This window comes from Macrobrachium nipponense, chromosome 20 (assembly GCF_015104395.2).
Source record: "Macrobrachium nipponense isolate FS-2020 chromosome 20, ASM1510439v2, whole genome shotgun sequence".
NCBI classification, from domain to species: Eukaryota; Metazoa; Arthropoda; class Malacostraca; order Decapoda; family Palaemonidae; genus Macrobrachium; species Macrobrachium nipponense.
In genome coordinates, this window is record NC_061089.1 from 4,909,370 (window position 1) to 4,930,962 (window position 21,593).

Here is a 21,593-nt window from a genome sequence, read left to right on the forward strand (position 1 = left end):
AGGCTCCTTTGACAGGACTCCTACAAACGACGAAATCTGTTCCTGCATCGCCATCATGAACCTCTTAGTAGCCTCATCTTATCCTCTTCGGGAGGAGGGGAAGGAGGAGGGGAGGAGTCCATTAGCCTCCACCTCCTGCTCCTTCTCACTCTGGTTGAAAGAATGGCTCTTCTTGCCTTCTTAACTCCCGATGGAGACTCCTCAGGGAAGTTTTCAGGGCTCGAGTCGATAGTCGGTGCGCCCTCCAACTCCTCTTGAGAGGCCGAGATCGATCGGAATCTCTCCAATCACGTCTCGGTGATGAAGATCCCGACGACGAGAAACACTTACTTAGGACGCTTTTACAATAGCGGTCCTTGGCAGTCTGGGGTGTCACAGAAACCGCCGAAGGGACACCTGATCGGTGGGGATTCTCCACAACCTCCTTTCGGCTTTCGACATTCCTTCTCCTCTGGGCATGTGAGCTTGGAAGAGTCTAGACCTAGGAGCGTTGCTGAGCCGACCAGATGCCCCCTCCACTACACTGGGGACACTCATATCACTGTCCACTGACAAATCACTAGCCTTACCTTGTATGGCAGCCATTTTGTTTTCCATCACTTTGAAGGCTGCTTTTAGATCTGCAAGTTCTTTCGCTGGATCTACAGGTTCTGCAATAGGAGAGAAGGGGCTGCAATGGAAGGAGAAGTAGCAATACTTACCCTTGGGGAAGATCCCAAGCTTGGAATTAGTTCAGATCTAGAACTACTTAAACTTCTATGAGAAGCCTTCCTCACTCTTTCTCTTTCTAACTTTTTTAAAATAATTAGTTAGATTCTTCCATTCGTTCTCACTCAAGTTCTCACATTCTTTACACGTATTAGTAAAAGAACATTCATACTCCCTGCACCTCTTGCATACCGTGTGAGGGTCTACCGAAGCTTTCGGCAACCTCACCTTACAGCCTACATTCACACAACGTCTCACAACCATACCAGAGTCAGACATATTTAAAGAAAAATCCAAAATCAGTCCACAAAACAGTCCACAAAAAGCGTATGCCAATCCACAATCCAGATACGTCACCAAAAGTCGGTCAAGAAGATCAATTGCCGGTGAAAAAAGAAAAACCAATCGAGAGGAACCAACAACATGTTGATGGTCCTGGGCGACAGAAGAATTCGAATTTAGAAACGGGGATGGTTCCTAGTCCTGCCACCCAGGGCAGGGCGGTAGATCACCTGACCTACCTGTAGCGTGTGCCGCGAAATTTGAAATTCTGTCGGAGACGACGGAGTCTATAGCTAAGTATATATCTGGCAGGGAAGTTGAATGTATAAAAACTATTGTTTGGGTGGGTGTGCGCTGCAGCTGCTGCTACTGCTACTCAAATAAACGCATTTTTCTTACTAATCCCAAGAGTTGACCGTGGAAAATCCCATGATTAACCAGAGAGAGAGAGAGAGAGAGAATACACTAATAAAAACAAAAACTACGTACTGTATGCAAAGCACACGCATCATCGTTAGCTTCCCGTGTATTACGTGTAAACGTTCATTCTAAGAAATTCACAGAGTAGTATAACTAACACCTGATTGGCTGGTTGGTAGCCATGGAGATCTGTTATCCAATGACTGCCCTCTGCTTCTGTTCTATTTATAGACATATGCCGTGGATGACACTAAGTTTGAACGTTACCATGTTCGTGATTTTCTGACTGCTGACGGCAAAAATTACTCAATAATTTTCTTTATATAATTATTTCTTCGTGAAAACAATAATATAATATGATCATTTTAACTTTAATGTATACGGGTATGAAAAATACCAGTGTGTCGTAGCGATGCGTCATCAATATGTGGTATGAAAAATCCACATGGTGTTGTAGCGATACGTTAATCACAAAGTACAAATCCTTTTCCCGGACCATCCTCAAATTTTACGACTCTTCAACTGCAAGATCGATATGGTGAAATATATAGTCATACTTATTGTTGAAATTCACAAGTTGAACTGCAAAACATTATTAGATTTTGATTGTTATGTACATATATTTTTTACGTTTTACGGAATGTTTGTTTTGAAAATAAATAATAGCTATTAGTGAACATATGATATTAATTGTCCCACTATTTTATTATAGGTGATCTTAATTATCTCACATTCATGTAACAGTATTATATTAATATTTATTTAAATAAACTGTAATTAGTAAATAACAATAATGAAAAACATAAAGGAAAAAAATGTTTTTGCTGCAGTAGTGATGTTTGTTTGATTATGCATCTGACCTCACATTTCCGAGATTGAAAAATTCCAAAAACCGAAACATCGGAATGTGTGTACTGCACATCTTTTTAAACATGCACACAATGTCTACACATTTACTGATACCCGTTGGTGAAAGATTCAAATTACAGTATTTATTTCTGAGAGAGAGAGAGAGAGAGAGAGAGAGAGAGAGAGAATGATTTAGGACTCCAAGGTGTGTTATTTTTACAATTATTTTATTATCTTGGTATTCTTTTTTAATCTTGAGATCTTCTATTAAATTCTCAAGATTAGTAAGAAAATTACCGTAACTTCACTAGCAGCAGCACACATCTGAACGACTCGGCCATTAGCATGCTAAACCCACCTTATGAACTCGGAAAAGGAACTCGCATGATACATGAGATACATGACAAAACCACTGTTTATTGGTGAAAATTTTGGGGTCGCATGATATGCGAGATCGCACGTTACTTGAGTATATACGGTAACTTTACAAAACATATTTAAAAATGACAGGAAACATTAACACTGAACTTTACGAAACACTTTAACAAACACTTAACTTTACAAAAAAATGATATTGTTATGATACAATAAAGTTTATTCATACTTACCTGGCAGATATATATATATAGCTGTATTCTCTGAAGTCCGACAGAATTTCAAAACTCCCGGCACACGCAGTGATCGGCCAGGTGGTTAGTACCCATTCCCGCCGCTGGGAGTCGGGTATCAGGAACCATTCCCATCTTCTATTCAGATTTTCTAGTGCCACTGTCCCCCTGAGGGGAGTGGGTGGGTAACTTGATTATATATATATCTGCAAGGTAAGTATGAACAAACTCTTTGTATCATACATATCATTTTGTTCATGACACTTACCTGTCAGGTATATATATACAGGGGGTCCTCGAGTTACGACGTTGATCCGTTCTTAAGATGCGTCGTAACACGATTTTCAGCGTAAGTCGGAACATTAAAAAATACCACATGATTTAATGTAAATACCTATCAATAACAACGAGAGAACAATTCCTTACCTTTATTAATTTGATTGGCTTGCACACTGGAGAGGAAGCTGCGGTGCTGGAGAGACTGGGGGAGGTTAGTGAAGAGAAAAAGAACCTCCAGAAGATGCTGGAGATGCTGAGGCAGGTGATTCTTGAGGTGAGGCAGAACATACTACTGGTGATGCTGAGGCAGGTGATTCTTGAGGTGAGGCAGAACATACTACTGGAGATGCTGGGGCAGGTGAGTCTTTAGGTGAGGCGAACCTACAGAAGTGCTGGAGATACTGGGGCAGGTGAAAGTCTGGGTTAGCAGAACATTCAGAAGGTGCTGGAGATTGTGGGGCAGGCGAGTCTGGATTAGCAGAGGCAGCTGAGGTAGAGGTACAGGATCTCCTGCAGGCCTCTCCACCTTCTTAAAATACTGCTCCAGGTTAGTCTGAACGAGAGCGACCTCTTTTCATCCAAGATCTCCTTGTAACACTGCATCAAATCCATGACGCCTCTGGAAACCCTAGTGAACCTGTCCAAGTTGGGATCCTGAGCCTCAAAAGTTAACAACGCTTGCTGCAACTCTGCAAAACCTCTTGTCAAGTCCTGCCTTGTGAAAGCCTTAGGCTCTGGGTGGGTGTGCTTCTTCTTCTTCCTCTATCATCTGCTTCTCCAGTTGTATCAGGTCCTCAGCAGATAACTCCTCGCCATGAGACTCCAGCAGCTCTGTAACATCATCAACCTCCATCTCCAAATTGATTTCCTTACTCAGGGCAACAACGTTCTTGACAACTAGCTGAACTGTGTCCTCAAACCCATGGAAATCATTCACAAATTGAGGACAAATTTTCTTCCAGACACCATTCATGTTTGTTTGCTTACCTCCTCCCAGGAATTAGCAATGTTCTTTACAGCATCAAGGGATGTTGTAGGATTTCCAAAAGTCCTTCAGAGTCAAGTCCTTCTTGGTTTCAGTTGCCTGTAAAGCCATAGCAATTGTCCTTCGTAAGTAGTAGGCCTTGAACGAAGCAATCACTCCTTGGTCCATAGGCTGTAAAAGGGCCGTGGTATTAGGTGGAAGGTAAACCACCTTGACATTAGGGTTGAAGTCTCCAGTCTGGGCGGGCAAGGTGGTCCAGGGGCATTGTCCAGCACCAGCAACACCTTAAAGGGGATACCCTTGGAGGCCTCTCTGATGGTGCTTCTTAAAAAGAACGCTAGGGCATTCTTCGACATTGGCAAGTCTGGCCTTTTTACAGAACACCACAGATTGTCTGATAAGCCTCTACATTGTTTTGTTCTTTCCAGATAAAATTTGAGAGCCCTGACGGGGCACAGGACTCTCTCTGTTTCTCGTCCCACGATCTCTGTTAATCCCTTGATATCAAAGGTCTTGGGCCAAGGATTGGAAGGATTTTCGTTCTTTGCTAGAAAAGAAGGAATCAGGGAACACACTGCATCGTGTCCTCTGAAACCCACATTCTTACTCCTTGAATCTCGCTAAACCTCTTTGCCATGGCCAGAGCAGTTAGGAAAATAGCCTTTCTTGTCAAGTCCTTTAACGAGGCCGTATGCAAAGGTTCGAAAGGACCTGACATCAAAAACTTTAGAAACTTTATATCCAACAGTTCCAAGAGGGAGTCTTCAGTTGTGGTACTTTCGCTGTTTCAAAGGACCTCAAAAGATCATGAAGGTCCTTATTGTTGGTCAAGTCTAGACCTCTATGTCGAAAAACAGTTGATAACCTACTTTTGTACCCTCTGATCGTTGGGACCGCAAGTTTATCCACATTCCTTAGATGAAGAAGGAAATCAGCGATCTGGCTCACAGAGGTCTTGGAGGAGGAAATGTCTTTCCTCCTACACCATCTCCTAAAGACAGCCCACTTCCACTGGTAAACAGCTCGAGAGGAAGCTCTTCTTGCGTTGGCAATAGCTTTTGCCACCGCTCTTGAAAAACCTCTCGCTCTGGCCAACTTTTCGATAGTCTGAATGCAGTCAGACTCAGAGCGGAGCTGTTTCTGTGATACCTCTCGAAGTGGGGCTGTCTGAGTAGATCGGTTCTTTCTGGTAGAATCCTTGGGAAGTCCACCAGAAAGGACATGACCTCTGTGAACCAGTCGCTTGACGGCCAAAACGGGGCTATCAGGGTCATTCTGGCTCCTTGCAATGCTGCGAACTTCCTGATAACTTCCCCTAGGAGTTTGAACGGTGGAAAGGCGTAGACATCCATCCCTGTCCAGTCCCATAGAATGGCATCTACAGCTACCGCTCCTGGGTCTAGAACAGGGGAGCAATACACAGGAAGCCTCTCCGTTTTCGATGTCGCGAATAGATCTACTACTGGGCGTCCCCAAAGTCTCCACATCTTTTGGCAGACTTCCAGATGTAGAGTCCATTCGGTTGCAAGTAGTTGATTTAGACGGCTGAGGATGTCCGCACGTACGTTTTGGACTCCTGAAATGAACCTCGTCAATATCATTATTTCCTCTCTTTCGTCCAAAGCAGAATCTCTCTCGATATCTTGAACAGGGAACGAGAGTGCGTCCCCCCCTGCTTTTTGATATAAGCAAGCGCCGTGGTGTTGTCTGAATTGATTTGAACAATCAGGCCCGTAACTTGTCCCTCGAAGAACTGAAGAGCCAACCGAATTGCCTCTAACTCTTTGAGGTTTATGTGCCAAGTCCTCTGTTCCCCTCTCCAGAGACCTGACCACTTCCTCCTTACCCCACGAGTTGCTCCCCAGCCCGTCATGGACGCGTCTGAGAACAACACTAGGTCGGGGCTCCGTAGTTCGAGGGACAATCCTTCCGAAAGTTTGACTGGGTCGAGCCACCACTTCAGGCGGTCTTTGACCGACTGAGATATTCTCAAAGTCTCTTCTAGATTCTCCTTGTTTTCCCAGTTTTCTGACAGGAAAAACTGGAGCGGCCTGAGGTGCAACCTCCCCAGGGAAACAAACTTCTCCAGAGAAGAAATGGTCCCCAGCAGACTCATCCATTCCTTCGCCGAGCATGTCTCTTTCCCTAAGAAGGCTGACACTTTTTCTAAGCATTTTTGCCGACGTTCTAGAGATGGAAAAGCTCGAAAAGCCGCTGAATCCATCTGAATCCCCAGATACACGATGAACTGTGTCGGGGTCAGATGGGACTTTTCGAAATTGACTAATAGGCCCAGGGCCTTCGTCAGCTGCAACGTCGTATGCAGGTCCTCCAGACACCTTGCCTCCGACGACGACCGGATGAGCCAATCGTCTAGGTAGAGTGAGACTCTTATTTTCGAGAGATGGAGCCACTTCACTACGTTCCTCATGAGAAGTGTGAAGACCATAGGAGCCGTACTTAGGCTGAAGCAGAGAGCTCTGAACTGGAAGACCTGTCCCTTCAATACGAACCTCAGGAACTTCCTGGACCGAGGGTGGATCGGGACATGGAAGTATGCGTCTTGTAGGTCCAAAGACACCATCCAATCCCCTGGCCTTAGGGCTCCCATAACAGACTGAGACGTTTCCATCTTGAATTTCTCTTTTATTACAAAAAGATTCAGTCTGCCGACGTCCAGGATAGGTCTCCATCCCCCAGACTGCTTCGGAACCAGGAATAACCTGTTGTAGAAGCCTGGGGAATCCAATGATAGAACCCATTCTACGGCTCTCTTTTCTAACATTTGATCTAGGAGATCAAGTAGGATCTGTTACTTCGGCGGTTGGTATGACGGCGACAGATCTATGGGCTTCACACTCAAAGGAGGAACAGAGAGGAAAGGAATCTTGTATCCTCTCTCAATTATCTCGAGGGACCAGGTGTCCGCCCCTCTTACTCTCCAAGCTTCTGCGAATAACAAGAGTCTCGCTCCAACCGGTGCCTGAAGGGCAGAGACGTCATTTCTTTCCTCTACTTTTTGCAGGAGTCTTGCCTCTCGAGAAGCCCCTTCCTCTAGAGGTAACTCTAGGGGGAGCTCTGCCACGAAAGGGCTGAAACTTCTTCTTAGGAGCTTGAGTGACTCGGGCAGAAGATTGAGCTGCAGGACGTCTCGATGACTGAGATAAAAGGTCCTGTGTGGCTTTCTCTTGCAGATTCACCGACAAATCTCTCACCATATTTTGTGGGAAGATACTAGAAGAAAAGGGAGCGAATAACAATTCCGCCTTCTGCGCAGGCGACACCGACTTAGCAGTAAAACTACAGTACAGTGCACGTTTCTTTAAGATTCCAGTTGCGAAGTGGGATGCCAATTCGTCAGAACCATCCCTCACTGCCTTGTCCATACACGACAGGACACTTGATAGTTCTTCTAATGAAATAGTCAGGGCTCCTAGACTGCAGGTCTAAAGCACCCAAGCACCAGTCTAAGAAGTTAAAAACTTCCAGCGTCTTATAAATGCCTTTAAGGTGGTGATCCATCTCTGACATCGTCCATGACACTTTAGCCGATGACAGGTAAGACCTCCTCGACGCGTCTACTAAATTGGAGAAATCACCTTGAGCAGAAAAAGGAAGTCTCAATCCTGCTTCTTCTCCGGTCTCGTACCAGACTCCAGCTCTTACGCTTAATTTCGCTGGCGGTAGCGCAAAGGAAGTCTTGCCCTTGGCCTTTCTGGATTCCATCCAATCATGCATTCTTTTAAACGCTCTTTTAGTAGAGAGCGATGTAGCCATTTTAACAAAACCAGGCACTTTCCTTGCCTTCGAAGAGGTCAGTTGAGAAGGCGGAGAGAGCGGAACTGGAGCCTGAAACTTGTCAGAGAACAAGTCTTTCAAAAGGCGAGTCAATGTTTTATGGTCTGACGATGATGACTCCGAAGAATCTTCTTCATCGGCCTGGCGAGATTCACTTGAAGACTCTCCTTCTTCTCTGGTAATCGCAGAAGGGTCCTCGGAAGCTCTGGAAGTAACTAAACCTCGAGGTCCCGTTCGTAAAAGGGAGCCTCTTTCTGAAGTAGGGATAGACGAAGAAATTTGCTTCTGCTTCGTTGTCAACTTCGAGTCCTTATCACGTTCCTGTAAAGGAGTTCCCTGCGCAGCATCCTGCTCCTGATCAACTTCTTGAAAAGCAGGGCGTCTATCTTGAAAAGCAATATCAGTATTAATCTGGACGTCCTGACGTGCAGGACGCTTAGCGTCATCCAAAGCGTCCTTATTAACTTCCTGAAGAGCGTCCCGACGTAAGAGGCGTCGAGCGCCTGCAAAAGCGTCCTTACGATCGTATGCGCTAGCGTCTTGACGCTTATGACATCGAACGTCCTCAAAAGCAACTTCGCGAGCTTCTTGCCGCTCATTCCGATGTAAATGACGTCTCGCGTCTTTCAAAGCGTCCTCATGACCGAAGTCTTGAATTGAAGGACGTCTAGGAACTATAAACTCGTCATCGCAAGCGTCCTGACGAGCGTCATGATACGGAGAACGTTGATCGTCTTCAAAGGTGTCCCTTTCAACTTCTCGATGAACGCCTCTATGTTTAGAACGTCTAGCTTCAACAGGGGCGTCCTCGTGAGCGTCCTCTTGTCAAAAGTTTCGGTCTTGAAGAATTCCATGTTGCATCGAACGCTTCCGAATGAATTCCTTTTGACCGCTTCGCTGAACGTCCTGATATATCGGACGTATATCGTCACGATAGCCTCTAGATTTACGCTCAGAAGAATCTTGAAGTGGTCGAGGGTCCTCCCCAGAGAACCGACGAACGTCGTCATGGCGAGTCTCCTGAAGGTTCTCCACCTCCTGACAAAGGCGACGGCCGCCTGTGCGACATCTAGCGCCTGTCACTTTCATCTCTTCTAGAAACTCTCTCACCTGGAACGTTTTTGCGTTTCCGGTTGAGTTGACGTCCTCTAGAAGGCGACGAAGCAGGGGAGGTAGAAGAACGAGAAGACAAAGGAGACTGCCTGGATCTCTTGACAGGTAACCAAAGGTCTTTTCTACGACGGGGTTCTACCTCTCTTCTTGTAAAAAACGAAGCTAATTGTTGACGCAACGTTACAAGTCTCTTCTTGGATGGCGAGGATCCATGATCAGGAGAAGGACTCATCCTGTGAGAAGACGATGGGCGAGGGGACACCCTCTCCTCTCTCTCAGGAATAAACTCAGGACAATCTGAATACTCAAAAGCGTCCTCATCTGAAGACATCTTGAATCTCTTCTGTGGAGTAATGTCCTCGAAACATTCAGGAGAGGACAAAAGTGCAGGTCGAGAAGACAATCAGGATACTCAAGGCAAAAGAAGTTTTCAAAATCCTAGGCAGAGGTAATGGAAACAGTTGTTTACAGCACCGGCGACAGAGAAAATCTGAATAGAAGATGGGAATGGTTCCTGATACCCGCCTCCCAGCAGCGGGAATGGGTACTAACCACCTGACCGATCACTGCGTGTGCCGGGTGTTTTGAAATTCTGTCGGACTTCAGAGAATACAGCTATATATATATATCTGACAGGTAGTGTCATGAAACAAACTTTAAATTAAATTCTTTTTTTTTACATTTTTTTTGTTATAGTCTTTACATTTTTTTTTTTTAATTTCAATTTCTTCACCACCGAATGGATGCCAGTCCATTTACGGAATTTATCAAACCACCCACGAGAAGCCTTGAAGTCTGGGGGTGCCGTCGATGTCCTTTCTCCTCCATTGTCTCCGGCCTGGACAATCAGATCACCGAAAATAGCGCTGGCCTTCTGGCAGATTGCCATCTCGGTTATCGTATCGCCAGCGATTTCTTTGTCCTCAATCCATAGAAGAAGCAGCCTCTCCATCTCATCATGCATGTGGCTCCTCTTGTTAGGCAAAATAGTCATGCCCTTGGAAGGTGTAGCTGCTTTGATGGCTTCCTTCTGCTTAAGAATGGTGCCTATCGTCGACGGATTTCGGCCGTATTCCTTAGCAATCACATTCAACCGCATTCCCAGCCTCATACTTCTTTGATAATCATTTTTGTCTCCATAGTTAATTAAGTTACTAATTAAGTTCTCACACAACACAATAAAGTACAAAGCGAAATCACTAACACGAATTTACATTAACAAACGAAATCGTATATGAACGAACGAATTTAGCATGCTTACGATAACGATGCTGCTACCGAGTGGCCGAAGAACGCCTTTACATAGAGCACGATGGGAGAGATGCTGACCAACAGGAGAGCAGGATCTTACAGCGGTGACTGGCATCAGGAACCAACGGGAGAGCGGGAGGATGGTGGGGATTCTACTCAGTTGGCGGCGCACGAGTTTTAAAATTGTTCTCGGCGGTCCGGGCGAATCTCAGGACTTTACAGTAACACCCTTTCGTAACCTGAATTATTTTCGTATGCAGAGGCAAAAAATCTTCGTATTTGCTTTCGTAACTTGAATTTTTCGTGAGTTGGGACTATCGTATGTCGAAGTTCCACTGTACAACATAAACAATTGGTCAATAATCAAGAAAGTCAAAATAAACCTAAGCTACCCAGCTACCTGAAAATAGCATGAAGGCTAACACAAAATAAATCAAGAGTAATTCACCAAACACAGACACCAAAGAACCCTCCGGTGATCAAATTCAAAGCCAAGCTGCTTAGAACGGCTGAAGTTCAGTCATTAACCAGCAGAAACAAATTTTACTCTTCAGCTGTGTTGTGCCCATCCTTTCCTGAAAGTGGGCGGGGCATTGTCTCTACACAAAAACAATAGAAGTGCTACCGCGAGTTTTCAATTTTTAGCTGCCGTGCGAGTTAGAAACATTAGCTACGTAATTATTTGGGAAGTTACTTATACAAAATAGAAGAAAGAGAGTACATACTGTAATGATCAATTTTACAGCAAAATGAGAAATCCAAACTTTTATAATAACATTAATGACTTGTTAATAGCATTGCATGGTTTTGTAAAATATTATCTATAACAATATGTATTACTGCAAAAATATAGCATGGTAAGTAACCTACATTACTTCAATATTTATCATCACAACATGAATCATATACTGCACTTACAGTTGGCAAAAAATATCATGATCTTGTGATATTCTACTTCAGTCAGAACCTCTAAGTCAGCCTGTCGCTCCTGAATCAAATCTTGACTATCAAGGACCCATTGTTGGCTGGAAAAAAATAACAGAGCTAAAAAACTTTATGAAATTGTCACATCACAATTTTTGTCACAATTTTTGAAAGTAAATTGTATTTTTCCTAACTATACATACCTGAGGTCCTTTACTATAGGAATTACTTACAGCGAAGCTTGAACATGGCCGTTAAAATTCTTAAACAAGGTGGTTAGGCAGTAACTACCGTCCAGTAGGCGGGGAGACCTGCCCCAATGTAAACAATCCCAATTTGCCTTTCGGACAAGGTATCAGATTGAGGGGTGGTATGTGGTGGGAAGCTAGTGTAAAGGATTTCAGGTTTGTATAGTTATACTCTCAACAACTGTGATTTGTTCCTACACAATATACAAACCCTTGGTCCTTTACTATAGGAAGACTCACTAATTGGTGGGAGGAATCTGAGTGAGTCTCTAGAACTGACTGGAGTTCAGCACACTTGGAATATTCCTCCTGATCGAAAGAGCGAGGAGGAGTGCCCTGCCACTGACACATTGATCTGAATACGTATAAGAACTGCAAGATCAGAAGATCAAGTGTCAGACTTCCAGAGGAAGGAACAGGTTTGCTTCTATGATTTTGATATGAAAAGTAAAAAGGAAAATCAATGTGTAAGCTTACCGCATCAAACTCTCAACAGCAAGTGTTAAGTTCGAGTCATATTCTCAACTCAAAGGAAGAGAAGCAGACGGATGAGGAGGGGGGAGAGGCCAGCCACTTTTGCATCCTTCTTACCTCTAGAACTGCACACTATAAACAAGATGCAACTTGTACTTTTGAAGTAGCTAGATAAGCAAACACAACTTGTGAGCATCCACCAAAGGTCCAAGGAAAAAGTGCTCCAAGGACCTGTGGGCAGTGACCCAAAGGAAGAAAGACATAATGTGGTCCTAACAGGACTATAGTCAAACCCCCTTTTCACATTCTTGAGATTCACAGATTCATCTAGTATTCGCTGATTTTTCTGTGAGATCTATCTGAAAATTATTTGCAGGAGGACTCACTCATTTGCAGGTTTTTCCGCCAATAAATACACACTAATTTGTGTATTTTGATGTTATTTTTATGACGACAATGCAATGACATTGTTATTTAAAAATGTTGATTTAATTCATGTCTATTATCCCTTTTTTGCAACCAAATTACCCCGAAAAATTACAGATATTTCTAAACTAGATACAATCAAATGTTTCTAACCTTGTCGTACATCTGACCAGACTACAGATAAGTGGATTATGTTTTTTTGTTTTTTTTGCAAGCACTTTTCATTGATTTAAGTCTATATTAGTATTTTGATTTTCTTTAATAACTGTATGCCAGAAATGACAATTTGTCGAAAATTGCATTTTTCCTAACTATACAAAACCTGAGGTCCTTTAACAATAGGAAGTAGCTAGCGGCAGCTGGAACGGTCGTAAGCTTCGAACAAGGGGAGAACGGTAGTTAACTGCTTGTCCGACAGTCGCGCGCCGCGCGACTGGGAGGTAAACAAATCACTTTTGCTTTTGGCCCATGCAAAAATACACAGAGTGAGGGGTGGCATGAGGAGGGACTATATGTAAAGGACCTCAGGTTTTTTGTATAGTTAGGAAAAATGCAATTTTCGACAAATTGTCATTTGTTCCGATACGTAATACAAACCCATCGGTCCTTTAACAATAGGAAGACTCACTTCTTGGTGGGAGGAATCTGAGTCTTTTGATGAACAGACTGGTGTTCGTCCATCCCTGGAATGCCTCCCTGGTCGTAAGACGAGGGAGGGATCCAAAGCCTCTGTCCGATTGATCGGGGTGTGCACCGCAGGATCAATGGTCAGACTCTGGGCCGAGTACTAAGAGAGAGGCAAGCGTATCTCTTCGTACCAGCAAGCAAGAACTTGTTCCTGTTTGCAAGAGGCAACATAAAGTATGGGTTGTCTCAAGCTGGCATCCACTTCCTCCCCCTTTGTTGGATTGGAAGTGGTGGAATATACGCTCCTATCCTAGTGAAAGGATAGGATGGGGCTCTGTTGAGTAGCTCACCCTGCATCTTGTCCTTATCCAGCAGGGTGGGACGACCGTGTTTTTTCCCTCTAACCACAGGTAGAGGGGAAGAAAAAAAAGATGGGAAGAGGAGCCAGTCACACTCTCATTCACTCATCCATTCTTATGGTCACACCAGGACTCGATGCTGTTCAGCCTGCGAGGGGGGTCTGGGTTCGCTACACAACGTGTTGAGCAGCCACACGGGTCCAAGGAAAAAAGGGATCCAAGGACCTGTGGGCAATATCCCGAAGGTAGAAGGGAAGGGCATTGTGGTCTGGTTGACCAGACCCCTGCCTTCAGTACCTGCGCCACGGAGAAGTTCTTGCGACAAGGCAGCATCTCCTTCGCATCGAAGGCGGTGAAGTCCATTAGGGAGGGTATTGGTGAAGGACTCGAACCAATCGTCAGTTACCTAAGGGTTCTGAGTCTTCGCTACGAAGATCGGTACGAAATCGAGCGTCACAAATCCCCATCCCTTGTGCTTGACTTCTCAAGAGAAGTCATGCAGTTACCTAAAGACGAAAGAAGGGAATAGTCGTATGACCTATCCCTCTTCTCGACTTTGTTATGTACAGTACTCATACTGACAAAGCTATTAAGACGAAGTAATGATTGCTCTGGAACAACCGAACTAAGTCCACAGCATAGTTCGTAACTGACTCGGGCGCTCTGACAGCTGCCGACTGACTGGTTCGGAATCAGTAGAGGCAAGTTGTCCAAGCATCCGGGTAAGTCACGTGACCTTCGCCCTTTAAAAGAGTTATGCTGAGAGACCAAACAAATAAAATATTTGTTAGTCACCGATGCTGGACGGCACGGCGATGATTCTCTTAATGCATAAGCTCAAAAGGCGAAAGTCAATTGCCTTCAAAAGACCGAGGTCCCTGATGGCAAGAAAATCTCATAGACGTTGGATCTCAGCTTAAAGGAGAAACAACACTATGTGACGTTGAAGACGAAGGTAGGCAATGAATGCAACCTACGTCTTCCAGCTGAATCGAGAGAAGGAATCTCAAGATTCTAAAACCTGTGCTTACAAATGACTGAAAACGCTAACCGCCATTTCATTGCTGTCCGTTGTGCAATGAAAAGCGGGGGCGTTCTTCAGTAATGAAACACAGGGGAGTGCCGCTTGAAAGAACTGCTTCTCATGGGCTGAACGTTTGGAAGTAGAGCTGGCAGGTGTGGGAGTAGGCGATGTCTTTCAATACATCTGCTAATCCGGGGTGAACAATGAACAATTGTACACCTCCGAATACAAGATATTTTGAGGACAAACTCAGATTCCGCAAAAATCATTCGCATTATCGGGATACGATGCAGCAAGAGACTATTACAGAATTCTGTTACCGTGCGGTAAACAGAAAGATGAGAGTCGAATAGATATCTCTTGTTTAAAATTCTTTCGCAATACCGAAGACGATGAATACTAGCGTTTCACAGCAGTAGATGGTCATTCATGTATGAGAGGATCCCCGTTAATCAGAGACTTAAGTCCGTGATTGTTGGGCAGAGATACGGTTTGTTATTCAATCCAAGCAGGTGAGAAAGACATAAACACCCGTCTATCTCAAAGCGGTAGTCTGATACTGAAATGCCTCGGGCAATTCAATACGCAGTAGCTGTCGCTGACTCGTCATCCTGAGTTGCCAAGTAATCCTTTCCACGAAGGAATGCGTTCGGCTAGAACCACCGAGCATAAAAGATATGCCTCGAGCAATTATATTTAAGCGAAACGAATTTCGGTAAATATAACAGCTTAAATGGTGTTGTTGTGACAACACCATAAGTATATAAAATTGAAACTGGAAAACTCCTGGGAGGTTGCAGGCAACCGGGTTGCAGTTCAATTAGAATACTTTTCGTCTAAGTCGCAATCCGTAGAATAACCAGGATATGCGCCTACCCCTCGGACCATTCAACTGCTTAGCAGAATCATGTCGCGAGGTTAATATACGTAGTATATTTGTAGGATTCTGAACAACGATCTCCATCCTAAATCTTTCCTTCAAGCAAAACAAAATAAGGATTGGAGATTGACCACCTTCGTTCTCTATTAAAGAGAGTGAAGGAGAAGTCTTCCTCGAAGGAAAGCTTCAATGGTGAACAGAATACTAAAGAACGATAGTTCCGCCAACTGGATATTCCGTCCGTTCCTTCTCTATTCCAGGTTTGGTCGCCTACTGTGGAGATAGTCTTCTTTCAGCAGCAGCTCTTCTCCTAATGCTAGAAATTCCAGGAATTCGAGCATAGGCGAGGTTCCCGATTATCGTGTAACATATCGGGGATTCTCGTCTCGCTCACTTTGGACCGTGGTCTCGCCTAAGTGTTTGGGAGATCGTAAGAAACTCTAACACTCTGAATGCGCTAGAAATTCCGTAGAATTCTAAGCAGTCTGCGAAACCCCCACCGCGAATTCGTCAAACGATATCGGCTGGTGGTCCTCTCGATTCCCGTAGAAATCGAGAATGGGGCAGGATCCCTCCTGAACGACCGGGCTTACGTCAGGTAGGACCCGAAGGTCCCCCCTGGTTAGCGCAGTCCCCAACGTGGGATCCTACAGAGAAATCTCTGTAGGATCCTTCCCCTTTCCCTCGTAGCCGTAAGGAGAGAGGGAATGGGGGGGAGGAATGGCATACTCGCTCGCCTTCCCAGTGGAACTAGCAGTTGGAGAAGAGTAGGAGCAGCCATCGCCTTGCGGCGATGGCCTCTCAGAGTCTGGGAAAACGTATCGTCAGGAGAAAACGTTTTCCCGAGGAGGAGTTACGAACTCTCACTGTAGGTAAGGGGTCTGCCGCCACTGTGAACGTCGTCTGGGTGGGCTGATCGACACCTGACAGGAGAGAGCCGATTACCGTCCTCGACTCATTCAGTCCTCGTCGAGGTCGAAACCTCTCAGGAGGACCGAAGGAGTATTTAAATACGGTGTCCGAAGACACGTAGAACGCCGCTGTCGCAGTAGAGGAGGTGGAAGAGTAGCTTGATCGACCGGCCAGAACTGAGAGAGCCTTCTTGTCCGGATGACGAGAGACTCTGGTTCAAGACCGAATCGGCAAGCTCCGATCGCGGCAAACCCCCACCGTCGGTTTGGGTTCCCTCTCGGGCCCCAAAACGACTCGAGCAGAGACATGGGCTCTGCTGGTGGGAGCGGCGATCTTACCCCCGGTCGTTGTGCTGACGAATCAGTGCAATAAACCTGGGTAAAGTTACTCTGAATCTCGGAAGTTACAGCGTCTTGAGGAGTAGGACCGTCCAGTCCCTCCAACAAGAGCAGCTCCCAGGACCCTCCTCCTTCAGAAGAAGGGCCAGCAAACAGATCCCTGACGGTTGCCTCCAATCACTTGCGCGTACGTCCTGGTTGGTCCTAAGACCAACCTGGCACGTGCGGCGTCGTGACGGATCGTGAGCGGCGCATCTCTCACGATCACTCCTATATACCTCGCTCTTCCTGGCGTATGCCGAGGAAGTTGAAGGTATCGAGAGACAGAACTGACGCTACCCCCTCTCTCCCCCTGACGGTCGCCTCCAATCACTTGCGCGTACGTCCTGGTTGGTCCTAAGACCATACGTGGCACGTGCGGCGTCGTGACGGGATCGTGAGCGGCGCACCTCTCACGATCACTCCTAGCTACCTCGCTCTTCCCGGTGTAGCCCGAGGAAGTTGAAGGTAGTGGAGAGACAGACCTGACGCTCCCCCCCCGCTCGCTGGCAGGACCAGCGTACGTGGGGGGCGGGGGGCTGCAGCCGATCACCAACCAGCGGTGGGGATCGATCTGCAGGCCATGGCCGTGCCGCTCACCTGTGGCGAGCGGCTCGACTGAGAACGTCGACGCTGATGTCTAGCGTCAGGCGAGCTGTTGCTGGTTACTGTCTCCGCCGGTCCCGATGGAGCGGCGTCAGGTGACCTGCTAGGCTCGTTGTCGCGGTGAGACCGGCGAGCGTCCTCTCGGAGCGTCGAGCGCTGGTACCAGCCGTGGCTGGTAACGACGACCGCGGGGTACCCCTTCCTCGCCTCAAACCCGTGGCTGGTCAGCGACCGTCACGTCAACCCGAGCAGCCAGCTGGTCGCTGCGAGAGCGTCCACTGGCCTAGCGAGAGTCGTCTGCACGACACTCGCCAGTCTTCTGCTCCGCGCTTCGGTCTTGGCGGCGAGCGAGCTCGAGTGTCAAGACTTTGGCTGGACGGTCTGCCGCGGGAGACCGTCCACTCGGTACTTCTCGCTAACGAGAAGCGAGGCGGATCCTGGTTTAGCGGCAGAACCGCTTAAAACCAGGCGAGGAAGTGCCAGCCGAAGCTGGTACTCTCCTGGTGGTCCCCGTCTTCTTCTCCCTTGGTAGAAGAAAAGACGGGCCCTGTTCCCGAGAGGGAGCAGGAGGACCAGCAGAATAGCTCCCCGAATCGCCGGAGCGACACGGGCCCTTAGAAGGGGTCCCGAAGGAGCCTCTTAGGGGGGAAATCCGGGTTACCAGCTGGTTGCTGCAAGAGCGGCCGCTGGCCCTGGCAAGAGTCACCTGAGCGTCTCTCACCCGCCTTCTGCTCCGTGCCGCGTCTTGGCGCCGAGCGAACCTCTGGCGCCGAAACTTGGCTGCCACGGTCTCCCGAGGGAGAACGTACACTCGGGATCTCTCGCGAACGAGAGACCGAGCCGGAACCTGGCGTAGCGGCATCGCTGCTAGCACCAGGCGAGGAAGTACCAGAGCTAACCGATACTCCTCTGGTCCCCGTCTATCTCTTCCTTACGGAAGGGGAGACGGGCCCCAGCTCCCGAAGGAGCAGGAGGACCAGCAGCAGAAGGACCCCCCGTCCCACCGGGGTGGGACGGGCCCTTAGAAGTTCCCGAAGGAGACTTCTTAGGGGGGAAGGCAGCCTTCTTCTTCTTCGGCTTATGGGCCTTAGAAGTCGAAGGGGAAGAGGCAGCAGCAGACGATGAAGACGAAGATGACAGCTTCCTCTTCTCCTCTTCCTCGTCAGCTCTCGCAGGACAGTCGTCAGGTCCTCCATCCAGGAGGGAGCCGGGGCAGTTGCCGAAGCACAGGGCCCGACTGCACCTGTCCGGAAGGACCTGGGGACTGGGGAAGACACACCGTGGGCAGGACCAGCATGGACAGGCACAGGAATCAGGAGCGACAGGAACGAGCAACCAGCTCAGGAGCGGCAGGAACAGCGGCAGCGGTAGACCCAGAAGGGACAGCCAAGCCAACAGCGGGAATCACATCAGCGGCAGGTACGGCAGGCCCAGCGATCGCCTCGTAGAATCATTGGCAGCCAGCGGATCCTGGGTCCTGGCGGCCGGTCCAGGGGCGAGCTGCTGGAACAGCGGAAGTCTGGGGCAGGCAACACGAAGAAAACAGGCGGCGGCGGCAACCCCACCTCGGTACGGCTGCGGCCCTAGTAGCGGCAGACGGCGTCATCGACACAGCATGGGGAGTGTAGACCAGGAGGGGGGGAGCAGCATAAGCGGCCGTGGTAGTAGTGGAGACGCCCCAGACCTCGCTAGACGCTGCAGCAGCCCCCCCCCCGTGGATGCTAGGCACGCCCTGCCTCCGCGGTGGTCCATACCTGTCCAAGGGTCGTCTCCCACGGATGTAGCACCTGCGGTAACATAGATAGATTAGTAAGAGGGGTTCCCTCACGCACGGGGGGAAGACATGCCCCACCCCGAACGCAAGGAAGACCCCAAATACAAAATACAACGAAGAAGCTGAGCTGGGGGGCAGGAAGGAAGACGAAGAATCGGATACCAAGGGAGTCGCGGGGAGAGCTTTCCGACGACTTCCCTGCTGGCAGACCTTCGCTTCCCCTACCCCCGCACAGCAGTGAAAAGTAATATGAAAATGGAAACAGAATACTGCCCTTGCGATTCCACTTCATAGAACTTAAAGGGGAAAACAAAGATCAATTCCCGGGTAAGAACGGAAACTTGATCCAATAATATGATGCTATCATAAAATATATATGAAAATGAAACAGAATACTGCACTTGCGATTTCATTTCACATAAAAAAATCGTAAGGATCAATTCCCGGGTAAGAACGAAAATTGATCCAAATTAAATTTCATGCAAATAAATAAATGAAAATGAAAAAACGAATATTGCAATTGCGAATTCCACTTTCATTGCATTCTATTATACAAAATTAAAAGGCTCGTGCCGAGCGCAAACACACTCTCGGTAACGAACGCACAGGGCAAACATAATGAAAAGAGTACTTACATTTTTCAATTACACACTTTCGCCCCGCCCTCGGCACCGAGGCATAATTCAAGGGTTCAATCATGAAAAGAGAGGAAATCGCCGCATCTACGGCGATAACTCCATGTTGGTTCATAATTAAGTAATGAAAATGAAAACAGTGTACTTACAGTTCATTTTCAAGTCAAACAAACCATTAGTAGAAAACACAATATAAACAAAGCATACGACGATGAAGCGGGCAGAGAGCGATGACGAACACGTCCTTCACACCCGCGGCCGAAAGCAAAAGTGATTTGTTTACCTCCCAGTCGCGCGGCGCGCGACTGTCGGACAAGCAGTTAACTACCGTTTCTCCCCCTTGTTCGAAGCTTACGACCGTTCCAGCTGCCGCTAGCTACTTCCTATTGTTAAAGGACCGATGGTTTGTATTACGTATCGGAACAAATAAATGTAACCTTTAAGTTTGCATGCTAAGAATGGCAAAAATCATCGTTGCCACATTAGTGGACCTTCACACATACGCCAATGCATTATTATAAACTGTTTCCATGAATTCTAGTTGTCATAGTAATGCAATAATGATAAAATTCCTTTAATATTTATGTATATATACTTTCAATACATAGGCTGATTTCACCTATTTCAACGTTTTGTGTGTAGTCTTATACCCAGTTTGGAGGGTGAAAACTTACCAATTGGCAACAGAGAGAGAGAGAGAGAAAGGAAGGCGAAGGAAGGAAGGACAGGGGTGGCGGTGTGAGGGGGGGGGAGAGGGTAGGTGGAGCTTTTTACGCATGTTAGTATCCATTTCTGGATAATGGAGTTTTTGTCTCTTGGTACAAGGACAAGTGTCGTTATTCTTTACGATTAGTGATTCACGATACCCTTATAAATTACGGCACTGGGTGTAATGCACTATAGCAAAATCTTGTTCTGATACGAGTGTTCATTACAGAAATAAGTATTGCCCAAAAACGTGCTTGCACTGTCTCTGAAACTCATAGTAGGTATGCTGCTTAGTTGTCAATCAAGTTTTTTGTAATCAAGTATTTTTTACAAGCTAGCTATTGTATAAATTTGTATTTTTATCAATCAAAACATATGCCCCTCAATGCTAACTTTCCTCTTTTAACGACTTTCTGGTCATTGCAAATTCGGCCCCATTAATTTCTTATGGTGCGAAAACAGACAGAGGCCAAGGACCGAAAGTGATTGCGTTCAAACTACGGCGGTAATCCGACAGTAAAAAATCTTTCATAACTAGATATCCAAAAAAGTAAAATAATAAAGATATATAAAAGAGCATTTAACGATTATAAGAATTACTATGAATAGCTGATAATAATCTGCATGAATAACTGGTAAACTGTTCTGCAAGAAAGTTGAGTATAGCAATTATTTACAATAGGTACGAAAGTCAAGATGTCGTGACGTCATAATACAGGACTTAAAAGAACGTTCTAATTCTGAAAAATATTTACTTAAATTTGAGTCGGAACAGAGTTACTTTTTCAATAACAAATATTTTCAAATTAATCATCATAAATATGTAAAATATTGATGTTCTACTATTTATTTAAAAAATCATCTAAGTGCACGCTTCGTCGTCGTCTTCTACCAAAACAGTTGTTTACTTAAAAACGTCCTGGTAAGGGACCATGTTCCGATTGTTGTGATTAAAGTGCCCCAGCGTCTGTGGGTACAAGTGGTGTGCGGATTTATAATAGGAAATGGGAAGTTTGCTGACACAAGCGACTCCGTAAACATCGAGATGGTGTCAATCTTCTAAAAAAAAGAAGCGCAAGTAAAAATTTCGAAAGCGTTTTGGTGAGATTTGCACTGCCTTGGACACCCTTTTCACTATCCTCTGTTTAAATCTTTAGATTTGGCCTTAATTTCTAACTTTGGAGAAAATACTTACTTTGAAAGGAGAGTAGAGGTCTTTAGCTCTGATTCTCACCATCAACAAGTCGCGACTGATGCCCATCTCCGGTGTCAGGACGCGTTAGGTATAATGTACTTTTTTGGAGGGTGGCATGCATTGATAGTCGT

At 46.3% G+C, this 21,593-nt stretch overlaps 1 protein-coding gene across 1 annotated transcript in view; it reads right to left on the reverse strand.

Moving 5' to 3' along the window:
• LOC135221735 (cyclin-C-like) overlaps window positions 1-21,593 on the reverse strand; it is a 113,346-nt gene that overhangs the window by 90,929 nt on the left and 824 nt on the right. Inside the window, exon 2 of the mRNA XM_064259539.1 lies at window positions 11,212-11,318. Within this exon, the coding sequence (XP_064115609.1) occupies window positions 11,212-11,318 (107 nt within the window). The remainder of the gene's footprint in view (window positions 1-11,211; window positions 11,319-21,593) is intronic.